Raw genomic sequence first — 25564 nt, 5'->3', positions numbered from 1 at the left:
GAACTATAATATAACAATAGCCATTTTCCTGACTTGGTACAAGACATTTTAAGAAAAAAAATGGTAGGTTGAACCTGGTTTTGTGGCACGAGATGTATTTAATTTTGAAATAATCAATTCCCGCCACCTTGGTAGCAATGTGCTAACTTCACCTGCATATGGGATATACATTTACAAACTTACTCGGTATTTAAGAGTTTGATGCTGCCCCTCAAACATTGAAAAACGTCTCCTGTGTATGAGCTAGGGGTATTTCAAAGACTCGTCCTTTTTCAAAACAAGATTCAATGGAAGATTTTAGATTTTAAACGTATTTTATTCATTAAGATATGAAAAGGATTGAGCAACAGACACAGCCTATAAAACCTCTTTCAATATATTACATGTACAAAGTATAATTCAATTATAACATAAATTTATCATAACACAATCACCCCTCATTGGGTGATTGTGCTATGATAAATTTTTGTATTCTTTTTTTCTATTTTGCTGATGTGCTTTGTCTATATGCATTTTTTGTGTTGGTTTCTTATATATGACGTGGCTCTGTACTTATACATCCCGTCCTTGTATTATCTATGATGAGTTTATTTTCAATTATAACAAGGATTTGTATAGTAAGAAGGATTTGAATCTCGTGGACTTTTGCATAGACTGTAGTATAATGTCTTATACAGCGCGAGATTTTGTGTGATTACCCGTAATGCATCTGGAAAATGCTCAATGTGCCTTGATTAATGGCGGACATTTGCATCACCTAAACAAATTGACACCCGATATGTATGTATTACAATCCATATCTATCAAATTTTAGGCTTGAAATAAGATGTTTAAAATGGTTCTGGTGTAAGTAATAACTTTTAAGATCGCAGTAAGAATACGCGGCTCAATAGAATGAATTTGCATATTGTGTTAGAATGTAGATTGCCATGGTCAGTGAGTTTTCATACGAGTTATCGTTCTTTGTATAGTTTTCCTCAATATTATGTTCCGATATTGTTTTGTGTTTAGATTTTGAAAAAGAAAGAATATAAATGTTGATGAGAAAACGGTTTGTTTATATTGTGCCTCAGCCTACCCAGAAATGTGAGCTAGCATCCATAGATGGTAGAGGACCCGGGCATATTGTGGAACGATTCGCTTTCTATAACTACCGAAGGATGCTGCCAACCAATCTGAACGTATTTGTCTGTAAATAGTCGTTTTACAGTGGTCCATGAAAGATCCGGACTAAGACCGTTAAACCAAGTGAGGGCAGGTCCCTCTAAATGTAGATGAAAAGCTGCTACTGTCTTTTCATTTAAAATGTTTATTTCGTGAAGTTTACAGAAGGACTCAAATTCTTTAAGAAATTTTGCTCCATTGTCTTTAGGATAACCCGAAAATTTTCGGCATGTGCCCAATTTTTCCATTACTGCAATACTCTTGTATTTGGAACTTGATATAATTGAGGGGGTATTTGTGCTAAATGTTACTTTCTTCAAACTTTCGGTATTGAATTTAATATTTTGTCTAGCGGAAACTATTTGTTCTTCAATGTCAGCATGCGATAATACGGTTTTTGTGAAGCATGGTTGAATAGGGTCTATTTCAGGTGTTTCTGGAGTTTGTACCACTAAATATTTTTCTGCAAAACTAGAGTCAGAATCAGACCTTGTAATTGGTGTTTCGCTTAAACAATTTTTGCTGAGGAAAGTGTCACTTAAAACGGATTTGTCTGAAATGTTATTAAATGACGGAAATGTTGGGTTGAGGTAAAAAGTTTCATCGTCACTACCACTTTGATTCATGAGTGTTCGAAGGAAAGGCAATCCAACATAGTATAACGTTCGACAGTAAGTTCATATAAAACGCAAAGACGTAAATAAATTGTTGTTCTGATTTTTTTAATTTTCGTGGCCAATCCCGAAAACGAGGTGCCATGTGGCTGATGCTGAGTGTCGACTCAAATGTTTGAATGTTTTTGTAAGAAATTCTTACTTTTTGTTCATATACTGTTATAACGATGATGTATATTAAAAGTTATTATCAAATTCGGGTACCTTCACCATCTAGGGAAACTTGACCGAAGTGACCTCACCCTATCCCGCCTATTGGGCGGTCCTATCATCATTTTCTATTTTTATACTCCTTCCTCAAAAAACGGAGATGAGTGATAGAGTTTATATTTTCTGATAGATATATCATTTCTTCGTGTATTGAGTAAATTTCGTGATTATTGATACATTAGTTTTCCTAATTTTTCTTACTATACACATGCTTGATTATAACAACTGTATTTAAAATAATACAATATAGTGGAACATGCATGCTACTTATGAGCTTCAATGGAAGATACCAAGACCTTTTTGATAAATATTCCGTATAAACAAATAATATACGATGGTCTTAAAGTATAGATTCTGTGTACAGACGTTGTTAATCATTTTAATAACGTGTTATAGTATCTTTTATTTGTCTTTTTGAATATTACTTTTACTGTTTAGTCTATTTTTAGTGATATTCATTTGACTTGGATCTGTTCCTCCCCTCATTGGGTGATTGTGCTATGATAAATTTTTGTATTCTTGTTTTTCTATTTTGCTGATGTGCTTTGTCTACATGCATTTTTGTGTTTGTTTCTTATATATGACGTGGTTCTGTATTTATACATCCCGTCTTGTAATATTGTAAAATGTTGTATTATTTTCTTCCATTTCCTTATGTTCTAGAGCTTTCGTCTATATGCCTTTTTGGGTTTCTTTGGGACATATGACGTGGCTCTGTTCTTAATCATCCCGTCATTGTGATATGGTAAAATTGTGTATACTTTTCTTTCATTTTCCTAATGTTCTTTCGTCTATATTTCCTTTTATGTTTCTTTGTTGACTGCTGTACCCTAATTTTCAACATTTTTACCTGTTGTGTCGGTTTGTTTTGTTCACACATTGTTGTCAATACAATTGAATTTTATGCGACTGTCATACAAATGAGTTGTTTAGCTAGCAATAAAACCAGATTTAATCCACCCACATAAGAAAATGCCTGTACCAAATCAGGAATAGGACAGTTGTTATCCAATCGTTTGATGTTTTTGAGCCTTTGTTTTTTGATTGGAGACTTTCCGTTTTGAATTTTCTCGGCGGTCGGTATTTTTTTTTTTTTTTACTTTAAACTATATCATTATATTCAATACTAGAATAAATTACATAAACCGAAAATTTTGAGTGTTGACAAGTAAACAGAAACCGCAGATTATCACACTAGAGCATTTCAAGTTAACTTCTAACAGCCGAGGATTATGCCAGGCAATGGGCTAAGCGCGAGAAGGAAGACGTAGACACTCTTTCAGAATGGATTAAGCCAGTGAGGTCGTTGATACAAATCAGAATTAAGAAACTGAATGGGTCTATCATTGCCTTTGCTACGTCAATCTGTAAAGACCCAAATGTTGCAAACACTTATCCTACCTCCATGACAAATATGTTGTTGTCCCCGCAGATAAAGCCCCAAACAACATCGTTTTTGTGCGTAAAACTCATTACATTAACTGCTTGATAAACAATTAAGGTATTGACAATTCACTTGGAAACTCAACATATACCCTCACGACACTTACCAAAGAGGAAATTCTGGATAATCATAGGTCTGTTCTAAGTTCCTTTGGAATTTCAACTAAAGATGAGGAACTGGATCTTCCATCACTGTATTGGATACCCAAACTGCATAAGTGTCCTTACAAACAACGGTATATTGCTGGGTCTTCCAAGTGCAAGCAAAGACGGGCTTCAAAGTTATTGTGAAACTGCCTATTCTAGAGGTGGCGTGAATCAGATGTGGATATTTAAAAATTCCAAAGATCTTTTAGAGTACATACAATCTAACTCTCTTTCATCTTGTAATAATATTAAAACATTTGACTTTTCTACACTTTACACAAGTATTCCACATTCCAAACTAAAAGACAAATTGAAAGAGTTGGTATTGCTTTGTTTCATAATAAAAATGGCCAACGTAGATACTTTTTAAAGCATCACTCTGATTCAAACTAAAAAATTCACTGAAACTGACATAACCAAGATGCTTGATTTCTTGATTGACAACAATTTTCTTTATTATAATGAGGCTGACTTCATACAGGAACTTCTTAGGAAGAAAGATAAGAAGTTAGTAATATCCTTAAACTCTACTTTCCGCTATATAGATCATGGTCTTTAACTAAATAATTCAAAATTTGGTGACTATGTTGAACGCATCTATCCCATTGAACGAGAGATAAAGGACACTTCAGATACAGTTAAGTCGACCTCATATCTTGACTTACATCTAGAAATGGACAATGAGGATCGGTTGAAAACAAAACTTTACGACAAAAGAGATGATTTCAGCTTTCCAATTTTGAACTTTCCATTTCTAATTAGCAACATTCCAACAGCACCTGCATACGGGGTATATATCTCCCGATTGATACGATATTCCCGTGCTTGCATTTCCTATCATGATTTTCTTGAAAGAGGGTTGCTGCTCACATGGAAGCTATTAAACCAGGAGTTCCATGGTGAAGTTGAAATCATCCCTTCGTAAATTGTACGGACGCCATCACGAGTTGGTTGACCGTTATGGAATTACCGTTTCACAAACGATATCAGATATGTTCCTTACGTCGTAACTACAATCCAATTCCATTTCATGAATGTGACCTACCGAAAATAAGACTATTTACCGGATTTGTTATCACATAAGCAACAGGACAGGTGCCACATATGCATGTGGAGCAGGATCTGCTTACCCTTCCGGAGCACATGAGATCAACCCTAGTTTTTGGTGGGGTTCGTGTTGCTTATTCTTTAGTTTTTATGTTGTGTCATGTGTACTATTGTTTGTCTGTTTGTCTTTTTCATTTTTAGCCATGGCGTTGTCAGTTTATTTTCGATTTATGAGTTTGACTGTCGTTCGTCCCTCTTTTCTAACAACAACTGCTGTCTATTTGATGAACTTCTAGAACCCTCAAAGTATATATTTTAATGCCTTGTCATAATTTGGTGTTTTAATATTATCTGTTCAAAATGTTGTGTCCACACGTTCATGAGTTTTATACATACGTGAATGTCTATATTCTTCATTCTTTTTACATGAATAGATGCAAGAATTCGTCTAGTTTAAAAATACACACTATTATCTAATAGTTGTGATGTTTGATATCAAGATACACAATTGATAGACAGCAGCATTGCCACTTGTAGGACAGATTTTCAGCGACTTTTCAAACCATTTCAATGCATTTTTTAAATCATTGATAATGAAATAGCAATATCCTAGGATATTATAATGCCGATGGTAATCTACCAATCCTCTACTTTCACCTCCTTCGATGTATTTTATCATTTTAAGCAAATGATCTATAGATATATTCCTTTCGTCTATGTCCCCTAAATTATATGCTATCTGAAATTGCATATAGGTGGCATATACTAGAGGATGGATTGAACAAAAACACCAGTTTGAATGACCATCTAAGAGGGCACATTCTAGTTGCATAGCTGGAGGTACGCATAACATATCAGAGCAGCTGAAAACAGCATCAAAAGCAATATCGTTCTCATTTACAATATCTTTCTCAGAAACTCCCTCATACATATCTGGGGAGATCAAAGCGCGATTGCCACAATCAATTAGCCCAGGAGTTCCTTCGTATCGGATGGCTAATCTTCTACCAAATAGTTCATTCAGGAACTTTTTAATCGTGCTGTAGTTTCTTGTTTGATAGTAGTATGTCAGTGAATACATACAAGACGCTAATACGTCGTGTTCGAATCCAATTTCAAAGAAACCCTTTGCTTCTGAACTAAGAAGTTGACGCTTTTCTCTATCTGCTGTATGTTTGGCTTCTGCAATTAACAGCATTCCAAGTCGTATTGACAAAAACTTCAACGCATAGGTTGACATTAAAGTTTCTTTCAGCTCTTCTCCGATTTCTTCCATCACTTTTATTAAGTTTTCATAGGAAACTGGGAGATACATAATTGACAAAGAAACTTCCATGCTAAGGCATCTAGCATGGGAATATTTGTTACGTTTAAATTTATCTTGCCCCTTCTGAAGAATTGCACGGCATACAGTCCAAAACTCTTTCTCTGATAAATTGTGTTCGACTAAACGAACAGCTGAGATAAATTGACCTCCTCTTTTGTACTGCCAATTGCACTGCAAAAAGAACGATATAACATTCTTCTGCAATCTCAAAATTTCCGATTGCAAAATTCCTCTCATTGTCTCGGTTTTTAGTTTTCCCCCAAAAAGGTTTCGCGACCTGAAGAAATAGTGGGACAAGTGTCCTTCTGCGATAGCTTTATACAAGTGATCTAAGCATTTCTTTACGTATTCGACCAAACGCTGTGGTGTCCAATCGTCTATTTCTTCAGATAGCCATAAAAGGATAGTCTTTAAATGAAAAGAGTTAACTTCCTCGGGAGCAAGTGGATCCAACAACTCTTTAATCAGAGTTTTGAATATGACATAACACTTAATTTGAACAGCGTTAAAGTTCCAAAACAATTCTCGTTCTGGCAAGACAAAAGCGAACCGCCATTCCAGATCACATTTCTCTGACTCGGGATGACCAACCGGTAATACATGGCAAGGCATTTGTCTAATCTTGTTCACCAATCGCTGATCCGGCCAGTTAGATTTTCTGATTCTAGATACCCATTCTAGAGATTCTTTCGGCCATGAGGAACACTTCAAACCAATAGCCATGTCAGAATCTTTCCCATGTTTTGCGTAGTTCAACATAACACATGGACCATGACGCATGGATTCACCAGCGTGAAATGACGGCGGGGAATATTTGTCCATGTCAGCAATGATTTCCATGTTATATTGGATATACCTCTCACTTGACAGAAAGGGTTCATTTTCTAACTCGACACACGATTGTAGGCACCCTTTTGTTTCATGTCTGTTTACATTTACAGATAATGTGTATGGACGAAGAAGAGTAAATCCTGATGGGGAATTAGAAGAATCAATAATAAACTTATTTCCAGCCATTGAGGTGTCTTCAGCATTGGAAATTACCTCTACATCCTTCATTTGTATCATCTGGTCTTCGTCACTTTCAGGCGAAGCAGAACAATCAATCCTACTTCCTGCTGCGAATGAGTCCATATTAATGACATATTTACATGAACACTCGAAAATAAATGTCCACTGCCTGTACAAAGTTAACTCTTCACTATCAACATGATCGGCTCCAAGGATAGCAGAAATGACTTCTGATGCTTCTACACTGTCGGATAAACTTAGGATAATTGATTTATTCAAATCTGTTTCGTTGACATTTTCTGACTTCAAATTGTCGTTGGTTCTGCTGTATATTATTTCGACAGACATGCTACGTCTCATAGTATGCGCTGTATGATAAATATAGATATAATGATTTTGAAAAAGCTAACTGGATATATCAATAATGCAAAGTCAATTTGAAATCAAACTTAACAAATCAATAAAAAACTCAAGTAAATATTTAAGATATGAAATATATTTAGAATTATTTTTGTAAGTACTTTCCCGTTTGTCTTGCATAATATAAACCACCAAGATAAAAACAAGTCCCGTAGCCAAATAAATAAAATCGTTTAAAAAATCCCCTTTCTGCTTGAGCTAATGTTGACAATATAAGACACCATTCATAGATGAAATTCTATACTAGTCAATAAACCGTTAAAATCTGATACTAATAGATAGAAATACATGAACTATTTAAATGTAATCATTATCTAGTGGTTTATAATTTCAATTTGCGAATTATATGTCATACTAAGTCGATATATCAACCTGTTTGGCATGTCTAAAAATATAACAAAAATAACATTAACTGTACCAAGTTCAGAGCACAAAATATGTCTTTTCAATAATGTTGTAGGCCAAATTATTGAAAATGAAAATATCTTAACAACTTTAGAAGTTTGGAAATATCTGAGAGGAGCAAAAATGATACCATTGCAAAATATTCCACATATATACTTACAGAAACATATCAATTTTGTAATTTTACTTACCTCAAAGCTCGAATTAATCGTTTATGGTAATTTGTAATCGTACTTTGAAAACGAAAGCGGAAGTGCAAAGTGATTGCAAACTGAAGTTATAAAACAATCATGGTCGTCCGGAATATCCGTTCCGAGGAACAATCTATTGTCTGTCCCTGGAGAACTCAAAAGTATTGTCTATGATTATACGGGTTCATTGCAATATTCAAGAAGTAATACATTGATTGCGTTCAAAATTTGTTTACGCTTTCCTTATCAAAGAAAATAAAACACAAAAAATGTACTAAATGATATTTTCATTTAAATGCCAGGTCTGGAAGAAAGTGCACTGTTGACTTTAAAATTTGTTGTTGTGGGTTTATACTATTTTACAAGTTATCACGGGAGAATTGTGTTTTATTTTAACATTATGGCAAACTTTTATACAGGATTTTTTTTTTTGGAAATATGGTATTTAAAATAGCCTTGCATCCAGGTTTTTGCACAAAAAAATAAGTATCGCGCAGTGGCGTATCAAGGGGAGGGGTGCGTAGGTTTGAAACTCCTGTTTTGAAACGATCAATGCATTTGTCAGAATAGGAACATGTAGTTGGAACCACCCTTTATCTTGGGTCGGGAACCCCCTTTTGAAAATGGCTGGATGGCCTTGTCGCATCAGGAACGCAATTGTACTCGGAGCAACAATGATTGTCAAGTCTAATGTTGTTTACTAGGAAAGCCATTGCATTTTCAATGACAAAGCTGTCGAAAACAGAGTGATGTTAACATCCAATATTTCGTCAATCGCACGAATATTTTTTAAGTAATAAGCATTAACGAATATTTTGTAAATGAAGAAACGGGGAGACAGTGTGATGAATTTCAACGTTGTCTGAAAGATAAGCATGACAATTTTCAATAAACAGAAAAAAGTTTTTAAAAAGAAATCATCAAATTTAATTTCTGCTAACTTTTTCCGAAACTCTAAATTATTTCTTGTCGCTTTTGTTTTCGAAGATCAAATAAGTTATAGTTTCTAGGTTGTCGTGTTAGTAAACTTTGGTTAGTAAACAAAACAAACCGAACGCAAAATAAGTGTTCGTTATTGATATTCTATTTACCTGTGAATTTGCTGTTATGAAATGTTGAATAACATGAAATATCTACCTCAGGCATGATTTACATTAGCCGTATATATCTAAACCCCCTCTATGAACTTCCTCATGTTCCTGTGTTTAATGCTCTATTGAATTTGTATTTGGGTTGAACTTTCAGCGCTTTTCATTCGAGCACCACTAATCAATCATTATGTAGACTAAATGTGCGCCTTGATTCCAAATTCTATGCCTGATCTGTATCTGTATCTGTATTTCCCACTTGTGTAATTAGGATGGGTACGTCACAGATTCCTTTCGGCTATTATGTGACGGGTTGGTCTGCGCACAATTAGTCGCGCTTACTGAGGAGTGCAGATTTAAACTCCTCGGTAGTAGTGGCGCACACTACTGAGTCTTCCAGATGGTTCCAGTTTATTGCAGTGCGCACAAAAATAGAGTTCTTGTATTGTTCTGTCTTACTGGTTGGAACTATGACCGCACGTTTGTTGTTGCGGACTTGGTGGTCTATAATGTTTTTTGTTACAAAGTTATTATATGTTGTTGCTTTGATTTGTCTCTTTGGTCTATGAAATTGGATTAAATCGTCGGGAGGAAGCGCTGGTATCTTCCCCTCAACCACTTTGAAAAAGAAGATCAGTCGTTGTTGTTGGCGTCTTGATTGTAATGACGGGAGTTGAAGTTCTTTTAGCATTTTTGTCATACATCCTTCCTCTCTTGATTTGTAGTCTTTGGTAATGAATCTAGCACCTCTCTTTTGTATGGATTCTAGTTTGTCAATGTCTTTTTGGGTATATGGGTCCCAAATAATTGATCCATACTCCATTATTGATCGTATGAGAGCTATATATGCTGTTTTACGGCATTCCATAGGACAGTGTTGTAGGTTCCTTCTAAGGAAGCCTAGGGTAGAACTGGCTTTGTTACACGTATTTGTTATTTGTTCTTTCCATTTAAGATCTTCTTGTATTTGGAGTCCTAGGTATGGGTTGGATGACACTTGTTCAAGCGTGTGGTTGTTAAGGTTGTAAAAACGCTGACTTTTACTTTTCAGGCTAAGCTTATAGCATTTTTTGGCGTTGAAGCGCATACCCCAGTCGTCGGCCCATTTTTCTAGTGATTTGAGATCCTCTTGTAGCTTGTTATGGTCATTTTGGTTTTTGATTTCCCGGTAGAGCAAACAGTCGTCTGCAAATAGTCGTACTGATGAGTTTACTGCATCTGGGAGATCATTTATATGACACAGGAAGAGGATGGGTCCTAGTACCGTTCCTTGTGGGACTCCGGATTCAACTGAAGCATTTCTTGAGTTTTCTCCATCAAGTTGTACTCGCATTTTTCTTTCGGTTAGGAATGAAGTTAGCCATTTGTGGATATTTCCTCTAATTCCATATTGGTCTATTTTGTGCAAGAGTCTATCATGAGGTACTGTGTCGAACGCTTTTGAAAAATCCAGAATCGCAATATCTACTTGGTTTCCTTTATCGTAGGATTGTAGCATATCATGGATTGTAATGGCAAGTTGGGTATCTTTCTTTTTTTTTATATATATTTTTACCTATTGATTTTGCCATTTGCTTAGGGACTTTCCGTTTCGAGTATTTTTGTTATTTTACTTTTTGGTGAGCTTTTACGTTTTTTCAAAATTCCGGAATAGATCGAATGTTGCTGATTTTAGGGTCCATTGTAATGAAATAAAATGAATAACCAATTTAAAAAAAATATGACGTGCTAAATCTAAACAAAAAATATAAGTACAAGGCATACACTGTCTAAAGTGCATTATGTTTTTGAGAAGTAGAAAAGAAATATAACGAAGAAGGAAAACTGCGTAAAAAAATCGTGATTACTTTTTATGCAAAATTGAAACGAAATATGTATCTCTCTGCTTAATCTTGACCACTGCTGTATATTTTGACTTTATTTATTTGTTATATTAACTGCCTTAGGCAATTAAACAAAAACACGAATACCTTGAATCATTCGCTCTCTAACTTGAATACTATAAAAGGGGAACTTAACTAATGCAATCAGAAATCCTGGAGGAAATACCTTTACAGAGGTAAGTGATACTCACCAAAAAAAGGGATTATTTCTTTTACATTTTGAAAAAAAAAGATTTATTAATGCGATTAGGTTGAATAATGTTATATAAACGAACACACAGAAGTTAGTAATTGAAATTATAAGGCAGCAAAATAAACAGCAGCTGACCAGTAATGATATCTTCAATTTTAATCGTTAGAGATGTCTCTTTTAGGGGTTACAGTGGTACTTGATAAAACAAGATCCGGTAAATCCTTTGTAAATGTCACTCTACCTTCAAGTTAAACTAACACATGCGTTCTACCAAATATACTTGTATGGCATACTGTTACAGTTAAAAATCATTTCGAATTACGGAAGATTGAAGATAAGTGAGATGAGTATACAAATTATGGTATCTAGAAAACTTACGTTATTGGTTATTTTTAGCTTAGATGTATAATTGTTTTCATGTCTTTGTTTCATAAAATAATAACAGCGCTATTTTATAAACTTGCAACCGATCATGTGTAGTAATTGGTGTCGAGAGAACGCACGAAAAGATACGGCAACACCCCCTGGAAACGATTCAATGATTGTAAAAACAGTTAGCAGTATACGATTTCAAAAGACTTGTAAGTCTTCTTCTGCTAACATGGCTAAAATTCAACATAGATTAAAATAATAAGATTCGAAAACAGTTGCCATTTAATTAATACAGTAGAAGCAAACATTAATTGAAAAGGTTCTTTTTTATGTTTTAATATTCTTATGTGAATATTAATAAATATTTTTAACTTACTATCATATCTTATACAATAAGAGTTACTGTAGGTAATAATTGAAACAATAACAGTAGTTTATTATGATGCCATCTATTCGTTATAGAGGGATAAGAGGTTAAAAAAATATCACGTTATATACATTTAAATCGACCGAAGAGCTTTTCTGGATTTACTTCATCAGGAAAGCCAAATATTTGAAAGCCAATGATGTTGAAAAACCGAAACCGAACATTCTAAGATGTGTTTTAACTTTTGCTTTTGCCATTTGCTCAGGGACTTTCCGTTTAGAATATTAAGTATTTTCTTTATTTAATTTTTTGATGAGTGTTTACGTTTTCTAATTCAGGCATAGATCAAGAGATCAAATGTGGTTGATATTAGTGTCCATCCTAAAGAAGTTAAATAAATAATCAATTGAATAAAAAGCTATGACGAAAAATAATAGTCAGTTTTTAAGTGCCAAATCTAAACAAAAATATAAGCACAAGGCATAAATTGTCTAAAAGAAAAAAAATACCAAAAAAGTAAAACTGCGTAAAAAATGTCGTGATTACTTTTATGCAAATTGAAACGAATGATGTATCTATTTACTAAATCTTGACCACAGCTGTATATCAGTGTATATGTTGATCTTATTTATTTTTTATATTAACTGCCTTGGGAAATAATAAAAAAAACAAAAAAAAACATACACTTTGAATAATTCGCATTGTTACTAGAATACTATAAAAGGGGAAACAAGGAATAATGCAATCAGAATCCTAGAGGATTTGAATATCTTTACAAAGGTAAGTGATACTCACCAAAAAAGGGATTATTTTTTTTATATTTTGAAAACAATAAAGATACATAAATGTGATTAGGTTGAATAATGTTTTATAACTTTTTGGAATTTTGGATCCTCAATGCTCTTCAACTTTGTACTTGTTTGGCTTTATAACTATTTTGGTCTGAGCGTCACTGATGAGTTTTATGTAGACGAAACGCTTGCCTGGCGTATTGAATTATTATCCTGGTACCTTTGATAACGTTTTTTTTATGTAATATTAAAAAGGCAGCAAAAAAAAAAACCAGCAGCAGCTGACCAGTGATAATATCTTCAATTTTACTCGTTAGAGATGTCTCTTTTAGTGGTTACAGTGGTACTTGATAAAAAAAGATCCGGTTATATTCTTGGGTAAATGTCACTCTACCTTCAAATTAAACTAACACATGCGTTCTACCAAATATACTTGTATAGCATACTGTTACAGTTAAAAATCAATTCGAATTACGAAGATTGAAGATAAGTAAGATGAATATACACATTATGGTATCTAGAAAACTAACGTTATGGTTTTTTTTTTTAGCTTAGATGTATAATTGTTTTCATTTCTTTGTTTCATAAAATAATAACAGCGCTATTTTACAAACTTGAAACCGATCATGTGTAGTAATTGTTGTCGAGAAGATGTACGAAAGGATACGGTAACATCCCGGTTCAATGATTGTAAAACACAGTTAGCAGTATTCGATTTCAAAAGACTTGTAAGTCTTCTTCTGCTAACATGGTAAAATTCAACATAGATTAAAATAGTAAGATTCGAAAACAATTGCGAAGCAAACATTGAAAAAGTTCTTTTTTTCATTTTTTAATATTTTTAGGTGAATATTCTTCAATATTTTTAACTAACTATCATTTCTAATAAAAAGTAGTTTATATATGATGCCCATCTATTCTTTATAGAGGGATAAGAGGTTAAAAAAATATCACGTTATATACATTTCAATCAACCGAAGCTCTTTTCTGCATTTATCTTCATCCATAAAGCCCAATACCAAATATTTGAAAGCCAAGGATGTTGAAAAACCGAAACCGAACATTCTAAGATGTGTTTTACCATTTGGTTTTGCCATTTGGTTAGTGATTTTCCGTCGAGAATATTGAGTGTTTTCGTTATTTGAATTTTTGATGAGTTTTTACGTTTTCGAATTCAGAAATAGATCAAGAGATTAAATGTGCCTGGTATAACTCACAACAGGAGGATTCTTTTTTACATTTTGAAATAATTTAATTTTGGATGTAACGCGTCTTCTGATTGGCTGACGCCATTTTGTTTATCATCCCATAGACATAATTTTGTCATGTGACCGTGACGACATCAACGTTATTCAGTGTGCACCAATTTTTTTTTTTATGTTATTTCTTTATAGACAGAAAAAAATATTACAATCATTCCTTAAATAAGTAGATATATTAATGCGATAAGGTTTAACAATGTTAAGTATTATTGCTTGTTTGTTTAAATGTATATAAATTAAAAAAATAAATACATACAGCTGTATCGTCGTTTATTCACCTAGGAGAAAATGATAAGAAATTCACATTCATGTATCTCAAAGTCCCAATGAGGCCTCCTACATGTTCTAAAAAAACTCTCACCTCACTGCAATTTTAAAACTGTCCCTGCCAACAGCCAAAAAGAGATCTTAAAGTAAATAACTAAAACGAATTGCAAAAACATCAGCTAATACGGTATATGGGTCATTTAAAAAAACATGTCGAATTTTCAGTACACCCATGCTAAAAATTTTAATTCTCATGGTAATTTCAGTTGTGATGGTTTAAATGAAATCTTATCAGATTAATGATTCGGAACATTAATAATAAACACGATTTACATCTATTTTGATAAGATTAAAATGTATTTAAATCCGATTTTGGGGGGTTTGTGTGCGTACAGTGTCAGAAAAACGCATTTCAAATGATTTTTTTTTTTCGATTTTCTGATAGTCTTGAAATCTTCTAAAGGGACCTTTAAAGAACGTTTATGATTATTCTAACTGAAGATCGTAGCTCCTTTATCATTATATGTAAAATATTAACTAGAAACTAAATTCAATCAGCATTACAGGAAGTTCATGTCGATCCTGTTACCGCTACTTAAATCAGTCGTTAAATTGTTCTCCCTATGAATATTGGATCAGTCAGGGTTGATTTCAAAAGTGCAAAATTACCTTTACATTCAAAACGCCACGCTTCTTGAACGACAGTGTAGAGAAAAGAAAGTTCACGACATTTGTGAAAAAAATAGAGGGTACTTTTTTCATGTCTATGCTGTTACCAACAATTTTGATTTATTACACCAACAGTATACTTGTAAAAAGTGCATTAACGTGTTGGAAACCAAATTCACAACAAAAAACCATAATCACTACATCAAAGGGAGTAGTTATTTCACAACAGCATTCAAAAATGAAGATTTGTCTATCCTGTTATGTCTATCCTGTTACTATGGTTGCTATGGTTACAGTAACAGAATAGACAATTGTGGACAGAAACATCGTTAAATTTTTTTCTTAACATACAGTTGAAAAAAGTTGTTTGAACTCATTTTAAGGTTATAATGTCTTAATCTTCCCAATTAAGCATTTGCAGGTGCAATACTGATATCGGTAACAGGATAGACAAAAAGGTAACAGGATAGACTTCATATAGTGATATATCATAACAGGAGAGACAAAATATTGTAATACCTATCAAAAATGTTTCAAGATATTCTTATATGAAATTATTAAGATTGCATCTTTTAATATGTTGTTCTTTAAGTACTGTTTGTTTTGATTTGCTCATGTAGAGGGCTATTTCAATAAGTATATCTTAATAAAGTTTTCAATTTCAAAATTCGACATTTTTTTTTAAATGACCCATATAATCATCAGATCGGTACTACGCAACAACAACAAAATGATCAAAACCACAAAGCTTCTAGTTTTGTCCTCCTGCTTTATCCATCTTTCATCTCTTCCATAACATTACATATTATTTACATTACGGTTAAACGTGTACAGCTATCGTAATGTAATTTGTATTTATAGACTACTGAAAGCCGCTCGACAAGCTGTTAAATGTAACAGTAGACATTTTATTCTCGACGGGTTGTTTTATATACATGTAGAAAGGTTGAATATGTTTTCAATTGTACAACACATTCTTCTTGCACTTGGTATAAATGATTAAAAGAAGTTATCATGATAAGAATAATGATAGACTAAGTTTTTGTTTAAAGAAAAAGTCCAACAGCGATAAAAAAAAGTTTCAAATAATTACATTTTGCTTTGAAAGAAATGAATTGTTGGATTGTTTTAGTTTAACTTAATTTTGCTACAAGGAACATTCACTTTTCTACAACAAGCGATGGCATTGAACTTCAAAAGTACAAATGTATTGACTTTCTAACTTACACTAAACATTATTTGCTTGATATGTGCATCCCGTAAATAAGAACTACACACATATCTGTTCTCCTAAGTAGTTCTGGTATAACCATTTAGGAATTAATCATTAAGATTTGTGACAAAAAACTTTTTACCTTTTTGGCTGTATAATTGTTTTGATCTGAGCGTCACTGATGAGTCTTATATAGACGAAACGCGCGTCTGGCGTATTAAATTATAATCCTGGTACCTTTGATAACTATTTACACCACTGGGTTGATGCCACTGCTGGTGGACGTTTCGTCCCCGAGGGTATCACCAGGCCAGTAGTCAACACTTCGGTGTTGACATGAATATCAATTATATGGTCATTTTTATAAATTTCCTGTTACAAAACTTTCAACTTTTCGAAAAACTAAGGATTGTCTTATCCCAGGAATAGATTACCTTAGCAGTATTTGGCACAATATTTTGGAATTTTGGGTCCTCAATGCTCTTCAACTTTATACCTTTTTGGCTCTATAATTGATCTGAGCGTCACTGATGAGTCTTATATAGACGAAACGCGCGTCTGGCATATTAAATTATAATCCTGGTATTTACTCTCAAAGTACAGTATATCGGATATATGATACCCTCTTTAATTTTCTAATACAATTACAGTATTTCATATGTGATGTTCATATATTCTGAATAGAGGGACACAAGGCTTCATTTATAAACATGTTAAGGAATATTTACTGTATAATACCAAATTTCCGTCATTGATAAGTAGCCCATGCTTTGATTTTTTTTTAAATTATATATACACCAATTATATTGAATATCTAAACACATTAAAAGAAATTAACCAATATACAACAAAACCTAAAAGTACGTAACACAATGTGGGCATATGTTATTAATAGTTTCTTGGTAACTTTGAATAAGACATTATCACTCTACCACATTAAAAACAGCTTCAAATATATGCCGTTAAACTGAAGATGTATCATGCATTTGTATCACCAAGGATTATGAAATTGTTTCCCATTCCCATATTTAAATTTCATAGGGTTTCATTTCCCAACTGATATTTACCTTTGTTTCAACCTTTATTCAATCATGGATATTCTGTATGTGCTATTAATTACGACAATGAGGAAGAACAATGTATAGTATTTGTTCTGAATACCTTCAAAGTTCATTTAGGAGGCCTTAGGTGTGCACATCTGATGGTTTATACATTATACATACTAATAGTGTAAGATTTGAATATTTCTAGTAGTTTACAAATTCTCATTCCCCAAGGTGAATTTAAGATGTATTTCTGTAGATTTTATCAAATATTTACAATATCGTGTATTGAATAAAACATAAAAAATTCAACTGCGTTTGAGAAAAGAGTTTATCGAAAACTTATCAAAACATGTAAAATCACAAAAATACTGAACTGACCGAGGAAAATTCAAAATGGAAAGTCCCTGATCGATCACAGTCACTGTATGCAAAACATGATATTCCTAAATGGGAGTTACAGCAGTTACTGTAAAAGGAATTTTAGGCCTTTTTAAAACTCATGCATTCCTTGAATATGTTAATGTATTTTCAGAAATAGAAAATGGCATTTGAGATTAAGTGCGTGTTAACACTGGTAGTAGTGGCATTTGTATTCATTCTGCCATGTAAAGCACTGAATCATCAGATTAAAGGTAAGCAGTATACAGATCGTTTTTTAAAAAATAAAATAAAGATAAGCTGTATTATATATAAATGTTTCTTATTTACGTATACTATAAATAATGCATTACATGTAAAATTTTCTTTTATACTTATCCGTGTTATAGTATATATCCTAAAATGTCTTTTGATTGTATTTAACGTATTTTTGATTTTTGTATTTTGCACTTTCACCATTCTTATATTTCTTCCTTTCAGAGAACTATACACAGTGCTGGGACAAAACAGTAATTTTGTCATCTTGGGTTTGGGATTGTGATTGTGACTGTAAATCTTGTGAGGACGAGCTCTATTGTTCTGGTATGAAACATTAACAAAAATAGAATCAATATCACATTTATTCAAAATGATGAAAGAAGCATTATTCGAGATACACTCTTATGAAAGTAGATTTTTATAACACAGCCTTGTTGAAATTAATGAAATATATTACACCATTTGTTAGTCCAGAAAGGACTCTACTTTATTTAATACAATTCAAAGGTTTCTCCCTATCCTATTGTGTATGCACTTAAACACATGTGGTATACATACCGTAGAATAGACATCTTTATGTCTTAATGGTTTAGGAAAATATGCTTTTGTGGCCTTTTGTATTATACATGGAACACAGAGTGTCTAGTAATAAAAACAATCGGCTGCACATAATTATCATTCAATATATCCATGCACACTATTCCAAATACCATTTTAGTAAAATATTCATTTTAACCTTATATTATCTTCATAAAATGACGAACCCAGTTACTTGATAGAAAGCTACTGAAAGATTTTGTAGCTTGATACATGTACAGAGCTAGCTACACATGACTGGTTTAACTACCAATATGACAGAGGGTTTTTTTATTTGATCCGTTGGTTGGTAAAGTTTTATTTGGTCAATTTTATGGACTTCCCCTTTTTGAATATAACTTAGAGTATTTTAGTTATATTTCTTTTTCTATTTGAACTGTTGTAATCTACTTAATTCTACAACTTACATTCTGTTAAATTTATTCCTGTAATCTTATTTAAATAATTGTGATCTGTACAAACATGAAATTTTTATTTGGTTTGCAATTTGAATTTGTTGTAGTATAGATTTAAGACCAACGTTCAGGTTAATGATCCCATTTATTTCCTTTGTTTCTAAAAGAATATTTGTACTGACGATGGGTTTTTAAGCGAAAATGAAATTAATTACGAACATGCATTAGTTACATTACGATTTGCAGTATGTTTATTTGAAATTGCAGTGTTTATGTGACTTTTTTTTATCGTGTCTGTTTCAAGATTTGAACATCGGTAAACTAATTACAAAATTCTTCTTTCTGTTTTGTTGGTCAGACTTCCTACAGAGGCAGTTCAAAAAGAATGTAAAAAATACATTACCCTTTAACACAACTTTTATTTATAAAGATGATGTCCTCTCACTGAATAATTCAAACTTTGATAATAATGCTGACTAGAAACATATCTTTGCACTTGAAATTTTCCAATACCACCGATGAATATAGAAACTATAGAATGTGGATCGCCTGAGAAAAGAAATGATTTCACATTCGAATTATGAACTTTCTGTTCCTGTGAAGCAAATTTCAATGTCTCTCCATTGTTGTGAGCATTCGTGGAATCTCCTTTCGACTTTCACATTCCGTGAATTTTTGTAGTTAACGTGACCGATGATTCAATGATTCGGCATCGTCTTATTGTGAACTTTCCATTTCTAAGTAGCAACATTCCAGCAGCATCTGCATACGGGGTATATATCTCCAAATTGATACGATATTCCCGTGCTGGTATTCCTCTCATGATTTTCTTGATAGAGGGTTGCTACTCACAAGGAAGCTATTAAACCAAGAGTACCAAATGATGAAGTTGAAATTATTCCATCGTAAATTTTACGGACGCCATCACGAGTTGGTTGACCGTTATAGAATAACCGTTTCACAAATGATATCGGATATGTTCCTTACGTCGTAACTACAATCCCCTTCTCTTTCATGAATGTGACCTACCAAATTAGACTATTTACCGGATTCATTATCACATAAGCAACACGACGGGTGCCACATGTAGAGCAGGATCTTTTTACCCTTCCAGAACACCTGAGATCACCCCTAGTTTTTGGTGGGGTTCATATTGCTTATTCTTTAGTTTTCTATGTTGTGTCATGTGTACTATACTTGTTTGTCTGTTCATTTTTTTTTTTTTTTTTAATTTTTATTGTTTATAACTTCCAATTTACAACATAATATACACAAATGTAATAGCAGTATATAATATATAAATCTAATACATCTTTCTATTAGGAAGCAATTTTTTTTTTAAATATACAAATATAAGATAAAGAGTAAAGCAGTTTGAAAACCGGAGAGAGAGAGAGAGAGAGAGAGAGAGAGAGAGAGAGAGAGCAGTATGGTGAGTTTTCAATATAATTCATCAAGAAATTGACTTCTATTTTAGTATAGTAAATACAGCATTTTCATTTATAACATGTATAATATTAAATGTAAAGTATATACATTTTTGTACTTAACTAAGTAATATATCAAAAGCATTCCATTCTCTGAGAAACTGATGTTCACATTTGTTTTTCAAAGCAATATTTTTATCAATTGCATACACATATTTCATCTTTTCTTTTACTGAGTTTATTGACAGTTTTTTTTAAAACATCTGGAATTATAAATATATTGCTTTATGGTAAGAAAAAGAGTATTTTCTGCATTGCCTTTTGATATTTTTGCAGTGTTACCAAACAAAAAAACTTCTTTTGTAAAAAGTACACTAATTCCATTGGTTAGAAACCAATTTTCAATCTGTTCTAATAATAATTGTGTATGTTCACATTCCCAAAATAAATGTTCTAATGTTTCAATTTCTCTATTACAAAATGTACAATTTGGATTATCATAAATCTTAATTTTATGAAGAAATGTTTTTCATTTTTAGCCACGGTGTTGTCAGTTTATTTTCGATTTATAAGTTCGACTGTCCCTCTGGTATCTTTCGTCCCTCTTTTATGTGATCCAATGGACATATACTGACTGTTATTGTATGCCCTACCACAAGGAATAACTAACGAGTGTAGTTGAACACGAAATCTACATAACACAGAGAAACTGAGGGAATTCAATGAACTCTAAAAGGATGGAGATGGAGTAAATGTCTTCTTTTTTGCATGGTCACCTATATCCAAATGCACACTTTATGATTCTAAAACGTAGAGTCTTTTTTGTAGGATCACCTTTATCCAAATGAACACCATATGATTCTAAAACGTTGAGAATGTTCTCCTTATAAACAGTTTTACATTTGTCAGTAATGGACCTTGAAATGCTGTCACCTCCGGAATAGTTGGTGATGTTAAACTATTATTGACGATATTTTGCGAGATCTTAATTGTCTTATAGTCATTTTCTTGTTAGCGGCGATGTTTTTAGTCGACTTGCGGTTAAAATAGTCCCCCTGGTATTTGTCTCCCATTACATACACTTTAGGCGCCTGTCAATCTTTGAAAGCTTGGCTTGCTGGGTTTTGTTTGTGATCTTTACAATGGTTTTGTTTTTGGTTCGGTGTCGTTAACGTTTTAAAATGTAAATACTTTCATTCATTGCTGTACTTCTCACCTAAAATCACCAAGAATTAATTTTCTGTCGTGATAAACTATCATGTTATTTGTAACTTTTAAAAATGCTAACATACAATTAATTATAACATTGTTTATTTAAGTTTGTAGTTATTTTGTAGTCAGTGGTTACAATTCCAAATCCCAGCAATATAGTCTACATGACGGAGTGCAAAAGGTGATTGAACAAATCGATGTCGTTGGAATACAAACGAAACAACTTGGAAGGGTTTCAGGTAGAACTGGAACTTTGAGTATTAAAGCACAGGAACTGAAGAGAGAGCTCGAAACGCTTGGAGATTCTCAACGTTACAGGCGGATGAACGAGGCAGACTAAGTAACGAAAAGTATACTAAACTATGGTTAACTCAGACATCAAAGAACTTAAAACAAATGACGAAGATCCAGCTTCAATATTATTGCTTGTAGTGCTACAGTTTAGTTTTTTATGCAAAGAAAACTATTATACAATTTAATTCAGCCATTAAATATTATTAAAAACATGTTTTACTTGTGTAAATTATTAACACCTTGGTGAATGTGACTGATATAACAAGTATTTTCGCTCACATTTTGCTTTTTATAAATGCACTGACTCCATCAAGATTACAAGAAAACATCACCTAAATTGTTACTTTTAATATTCTACAGATACTTGCTTGTTTTTCATGTTTTACATATTCACTATCCTCCATTTGACGATTAGTAGTTGACGGGTACTCCAGGCGAAGCTAGATCTTTCTACTTACACTATAGATCACCTTCAGAATTTGGTGGGTTCATGTTGCTTAGTCTTTATTTGTTTCGTGTTGCGTTTCATGGACTCGTTTGTCTTTCGTCTTTTTTTTATTTTTTTTTTAATTTTGCAATGACGATGGCAGTTTCTCTTTGACTTATGAGTTATGAATTCCCCTTTGTATCTTCCGCTTTCATATTCTCAGATTCCTATATTTGACGCTTTGTTTTTTCACATGATATATCTTGGAATTGTGTGAGGGGTGATTGATAAGTCATATGAAGACAAATCGTGGTGTGGCATATAATATTATACACCCAGTTTCCTTAAATTGTGTGATTTCATTGATGAAGGGCGAATTGCCCCTGAGGGTATTATAAATTAAGGGTCACCAGTTCAGGAGTTCCTGCTCCCGTGCTGAGATGAAATATCATTAATACAGTCATTTCCTGTAAATTTACTGTTAATAAAAAAAAATCGTCAAAGATACCTGCCTTATCATTTTAATGTGTACACCAGATGGGCGTTTTTTTGTTTTGTTTTATCAAAAGCCTTATCAATCATACATCAATAAAAAAAATATACAGACCAAGTTACTGAGTTCAAAAATGAGGACGCTAAATTTTCAACATTGCAATCTTTCAAAAACGTTTATTCTAAATCATAGATTTCCTTATCCAGATTGTTTATATACCTTGAAAGGTTTAGTTTTTAATACTTTTGAACTTAACATTTGATGTTTACCATCCATTTATAGGAGCAACTGAGCGATCTTATGCGGATAAAAAAGCTTTTGATTAATTAAAAGCGTGCTTTTTTTAAAATTTCTACAGATGGACATTTAACCTGATACCAATGTTCTGTGTTTTTTTAATCAGCAAAGACATCCATACAAGCGACATTTTTTTACTTTACTTATAAAAGTGTCCTATCTTCGCATCTCTCAGACAAACATGTGATGCATAATGGGACAGGGAACTATTTTTGCATAAAGGTCTATCTTAATTGATTTTTTTTAAGTAAACGAGAAATGATCAAACTTTAACTAAGTTCCTAAAGTAATACAAATGCAGTATGCGTCCTAGTTTACTTAAGTATAGTAAGTATTATTTAAATATTTGAACAAGAGGTACGAAGGATACCAAAGGGATAGTCAAACTCGAAAGTCGAAAGACATTGATAACGCCATATCTGAAAAAGAAAAAGACAAACATACAAAACAACATAGCAAACCAAAGGCTGAGCAACATTAACACAAAACCAATCCGGAAGGGAAGGCAGATTCACATGTGGCACATATCAAAAGCAAGTACAAACCTGGCAATATGTATAATTCGGTAGGTCACATTTGGAGAAAAGGGGATGAGTTATGTCTTTGATTTCTATATCTAAAAATAACACTAAGCAACAATTAATTCGATTGATTCATTCTTGTTAACATTAAGATGTAGATTCATAATGTTCTGCGCAAGACATATAGAATGAAAATGTATTTATCAAATCGAAGTTCAACTTTGTTTTTATTAAATTATGATATTATTATTGTTATTTTTTATGCATATCATAAAGATCAATATGTATGTATTAAGTTGTAATTTGTTTGTTTCATCAATGTAATCAAATTTTGCTTACCATGATACGTCACTAGAAAAACAACGACATACGTATCCTACATGTATGGGGTAATATCTATTCTACCACAGATGATAAGGTTAAAACAAAAACGGGTTATTTACGTTGTTACTACGTTGATTGCATTGGTTGTTGGAGTGTACATAATTTATAAAATCGAATATGGTAAGTAAAAAAAGTAATATTTATGTAGGACAGGCATTGTATCCAAATAAAAGATAATTTACCTTTCAATTAAAACTTAATAGGATAGTTTGAAAACATAAATTTGTGCTCATAAAAAGTTAATGTTTAGACATTTGCAAAAATATAACCCGCTCCGATATTTAGTTGAATGAACTTGTGGTATCCTTCGACATTTATAATCTGTCTACTCTGTAAACTCAACATTCACATGACTCACGTCATCTCATGCAAAACGTTTCGTCTCTAAGGGTAACTGGTGATAAGAAATATGTTCGCTTTGTTCTTCTCCCGAACGACAGTTAAACGCTTGCCAAAGTGGAGTGTCCGTTTGGCTGGGTAAGATGTTCAAGAACGCAGTCACGCAACAATTATGACGCTATATCCGATGCATTGGGTAAAGAGTCTGCGTTAAGAACCCTCAGTAAGTAGCCTGTTGCATGGCAAAATTTCTGTCTTTATCAACTCTTACCTCTTTTTTCAGGGGCAAACACATTTCCCTATCCCCATCCTGGACGGCCTCTGTTGGAACATACCAATAGTCAAGTGCCCACAATATTTGTTGTTAATTTGTTTTCTTCTTATATGTATGAAAGGTTTTCCACTGGACGTTAAACAACCAAAAATAAATCATTCAAATGGTGTTTTTTTTTTTTTAAATGAAATACATATATATTCGTTGAGGCGTGATTATACCTATCATGGCAATACAAAACACTTTGTAATTAAGCGTGCAGAGATCAAGTTTAACTCAAGCAAATGGTCATTATTCCGGACAAGCAATTACTTAGTAAGTTCATTCTTGTTAAGTCATAAATCATAGTTGACAAAAGAGATGATTTCAGCTTTCCAATCGTGAACTTTCCATTTCTAAGTAGCAACATTTCAGCAGCACCTGCATACGGGGTATATATCTCCTAATTGATACGATATTCCCGTGTTTGCATTTCCTATCATGATTTTCTTGATAGAGGGTTGCTGCTCACAAGGAAGCTATTAAACCAAGAGTTCCAAATGGTGAAGTTAAAACCATCCCTTCGTAAATTTTAAGGACGCCATCACGAGTATGTTGACCGTTTCACAAATGATATCAGATATGTTCCTTACGTCGTAACTACAATCCCTTTCCTTTCATGAATATGACCTACCGAATAAGACTATTTACCGGATTTGTTATTACATAAGCAACACGACGGGTGCAACATGTGGAGCAGGATGTGCTTACCCTTTCGGAGCACCTGAGATCACCCCTAGTTTTTGGTGGGGTTCGGGTTGCTTATTCGTTAGTTTTATATGTTGTGTCATGTGTACAATTGTTTGTCTGTTTGTCTTTTCATTTTGAGCCATGGCGTTGTCAGTTTAATTTTGATTAATGAGTTTGTCTGTCCCTCTGGTATCTTTTGTCCCTCTCTTAAGTTTAAGTTTATATAAAAAAAAATATGAATTGATATATAACTTTTAATATATTCATATTTAGACAGACATTTTTTCTGAAAAATATAAAGATTATAGGTCAATGCATTGTTCATCTATCACGTCAGGTTAATCAAACA

General features: G+C 32.9%; 1 protein-coding gene and 1 long non-coding RNA gene across 2 annotated transcripts; one reads left to right on the top strand and one right to left on the bottom strand.

Moving 5' to 3' along the window:
• Positions 1-701: 701 nt before the first annotated feature.
• Positions 702-21965, top strand: LOC143042022 (uncharacterized). The gene is made up of 4 exons (XM_076214238.1): positions 702-780; positions 17723-17822; positions 18049-18150; positions 21583-21965. Exons 2-4 carry the CDS (start codon positions 17732-17734, stop codon positions 21795-21797), a joined length of 408 nt encoding a protein of 135 aa, XP_076070353.1. The 5' UTR covers positions 702-780; positions 17723-17731; the 3' UTR covers positions 21798-21965.
• On the bottom strand, positions 4987-8143 carry LOC143042011 (uncharacterized). Its single transcript, XR_012967861.1, has 2 exons — positions 8040-8143; positions 4987-7391 (listed from the first exon to the last, which is right to left on the bottom strand). It is a non-coding gene; the product is annotated as an uncharacterized LOC143042011 (long non-coding RNA).
• Positions 21966-25564: the final 3599 nt, after the last annotated feature.

Source organism: Mytilus galloprovincialis, chromosome 8, assembly GCF_965363235.1.
Source record: "Mytilus galloprovincialis chromosome 8, xbMytGall1.hap1.1, whole genome shotgun sequence".
Classification (NCBI taxonomy): domain Eukaryota; kingdom Metazoa; phylum Mollusca; class Bivalvia; order Mytilida; family Mytilidae; genus Mytilus; species Mytilus galloprovincialis.
This window is presented reverse-complemented; position numbering and strand designations above follow the sequence as displayed.

Excerpts from the sequence above, each read along its gene's own strand:
- LOC143042022 (XM_076214238.1), top strand. The coding sequence starts at position 17,732 with ATGGCATTTGAGATTAAGTGCGTGTTAACACTGGTAGTAGTGGCATTT. Across the intron at positions 17,823-18,048 it reads ACTGAATCATCAGATTAAAG|AGAACTATACACAGTGCTGG; the intron begins GTAAGCAGTATA and ends TCTTCCTTTCAG. Across the intron at positions 18,151-21,582 it reads GGACGAGCTCTATTGTTCTG|TCAGTGGTTACAATTCCAAA; the intron begins GTATGAAACATT and ends GTTATTTTGTAG.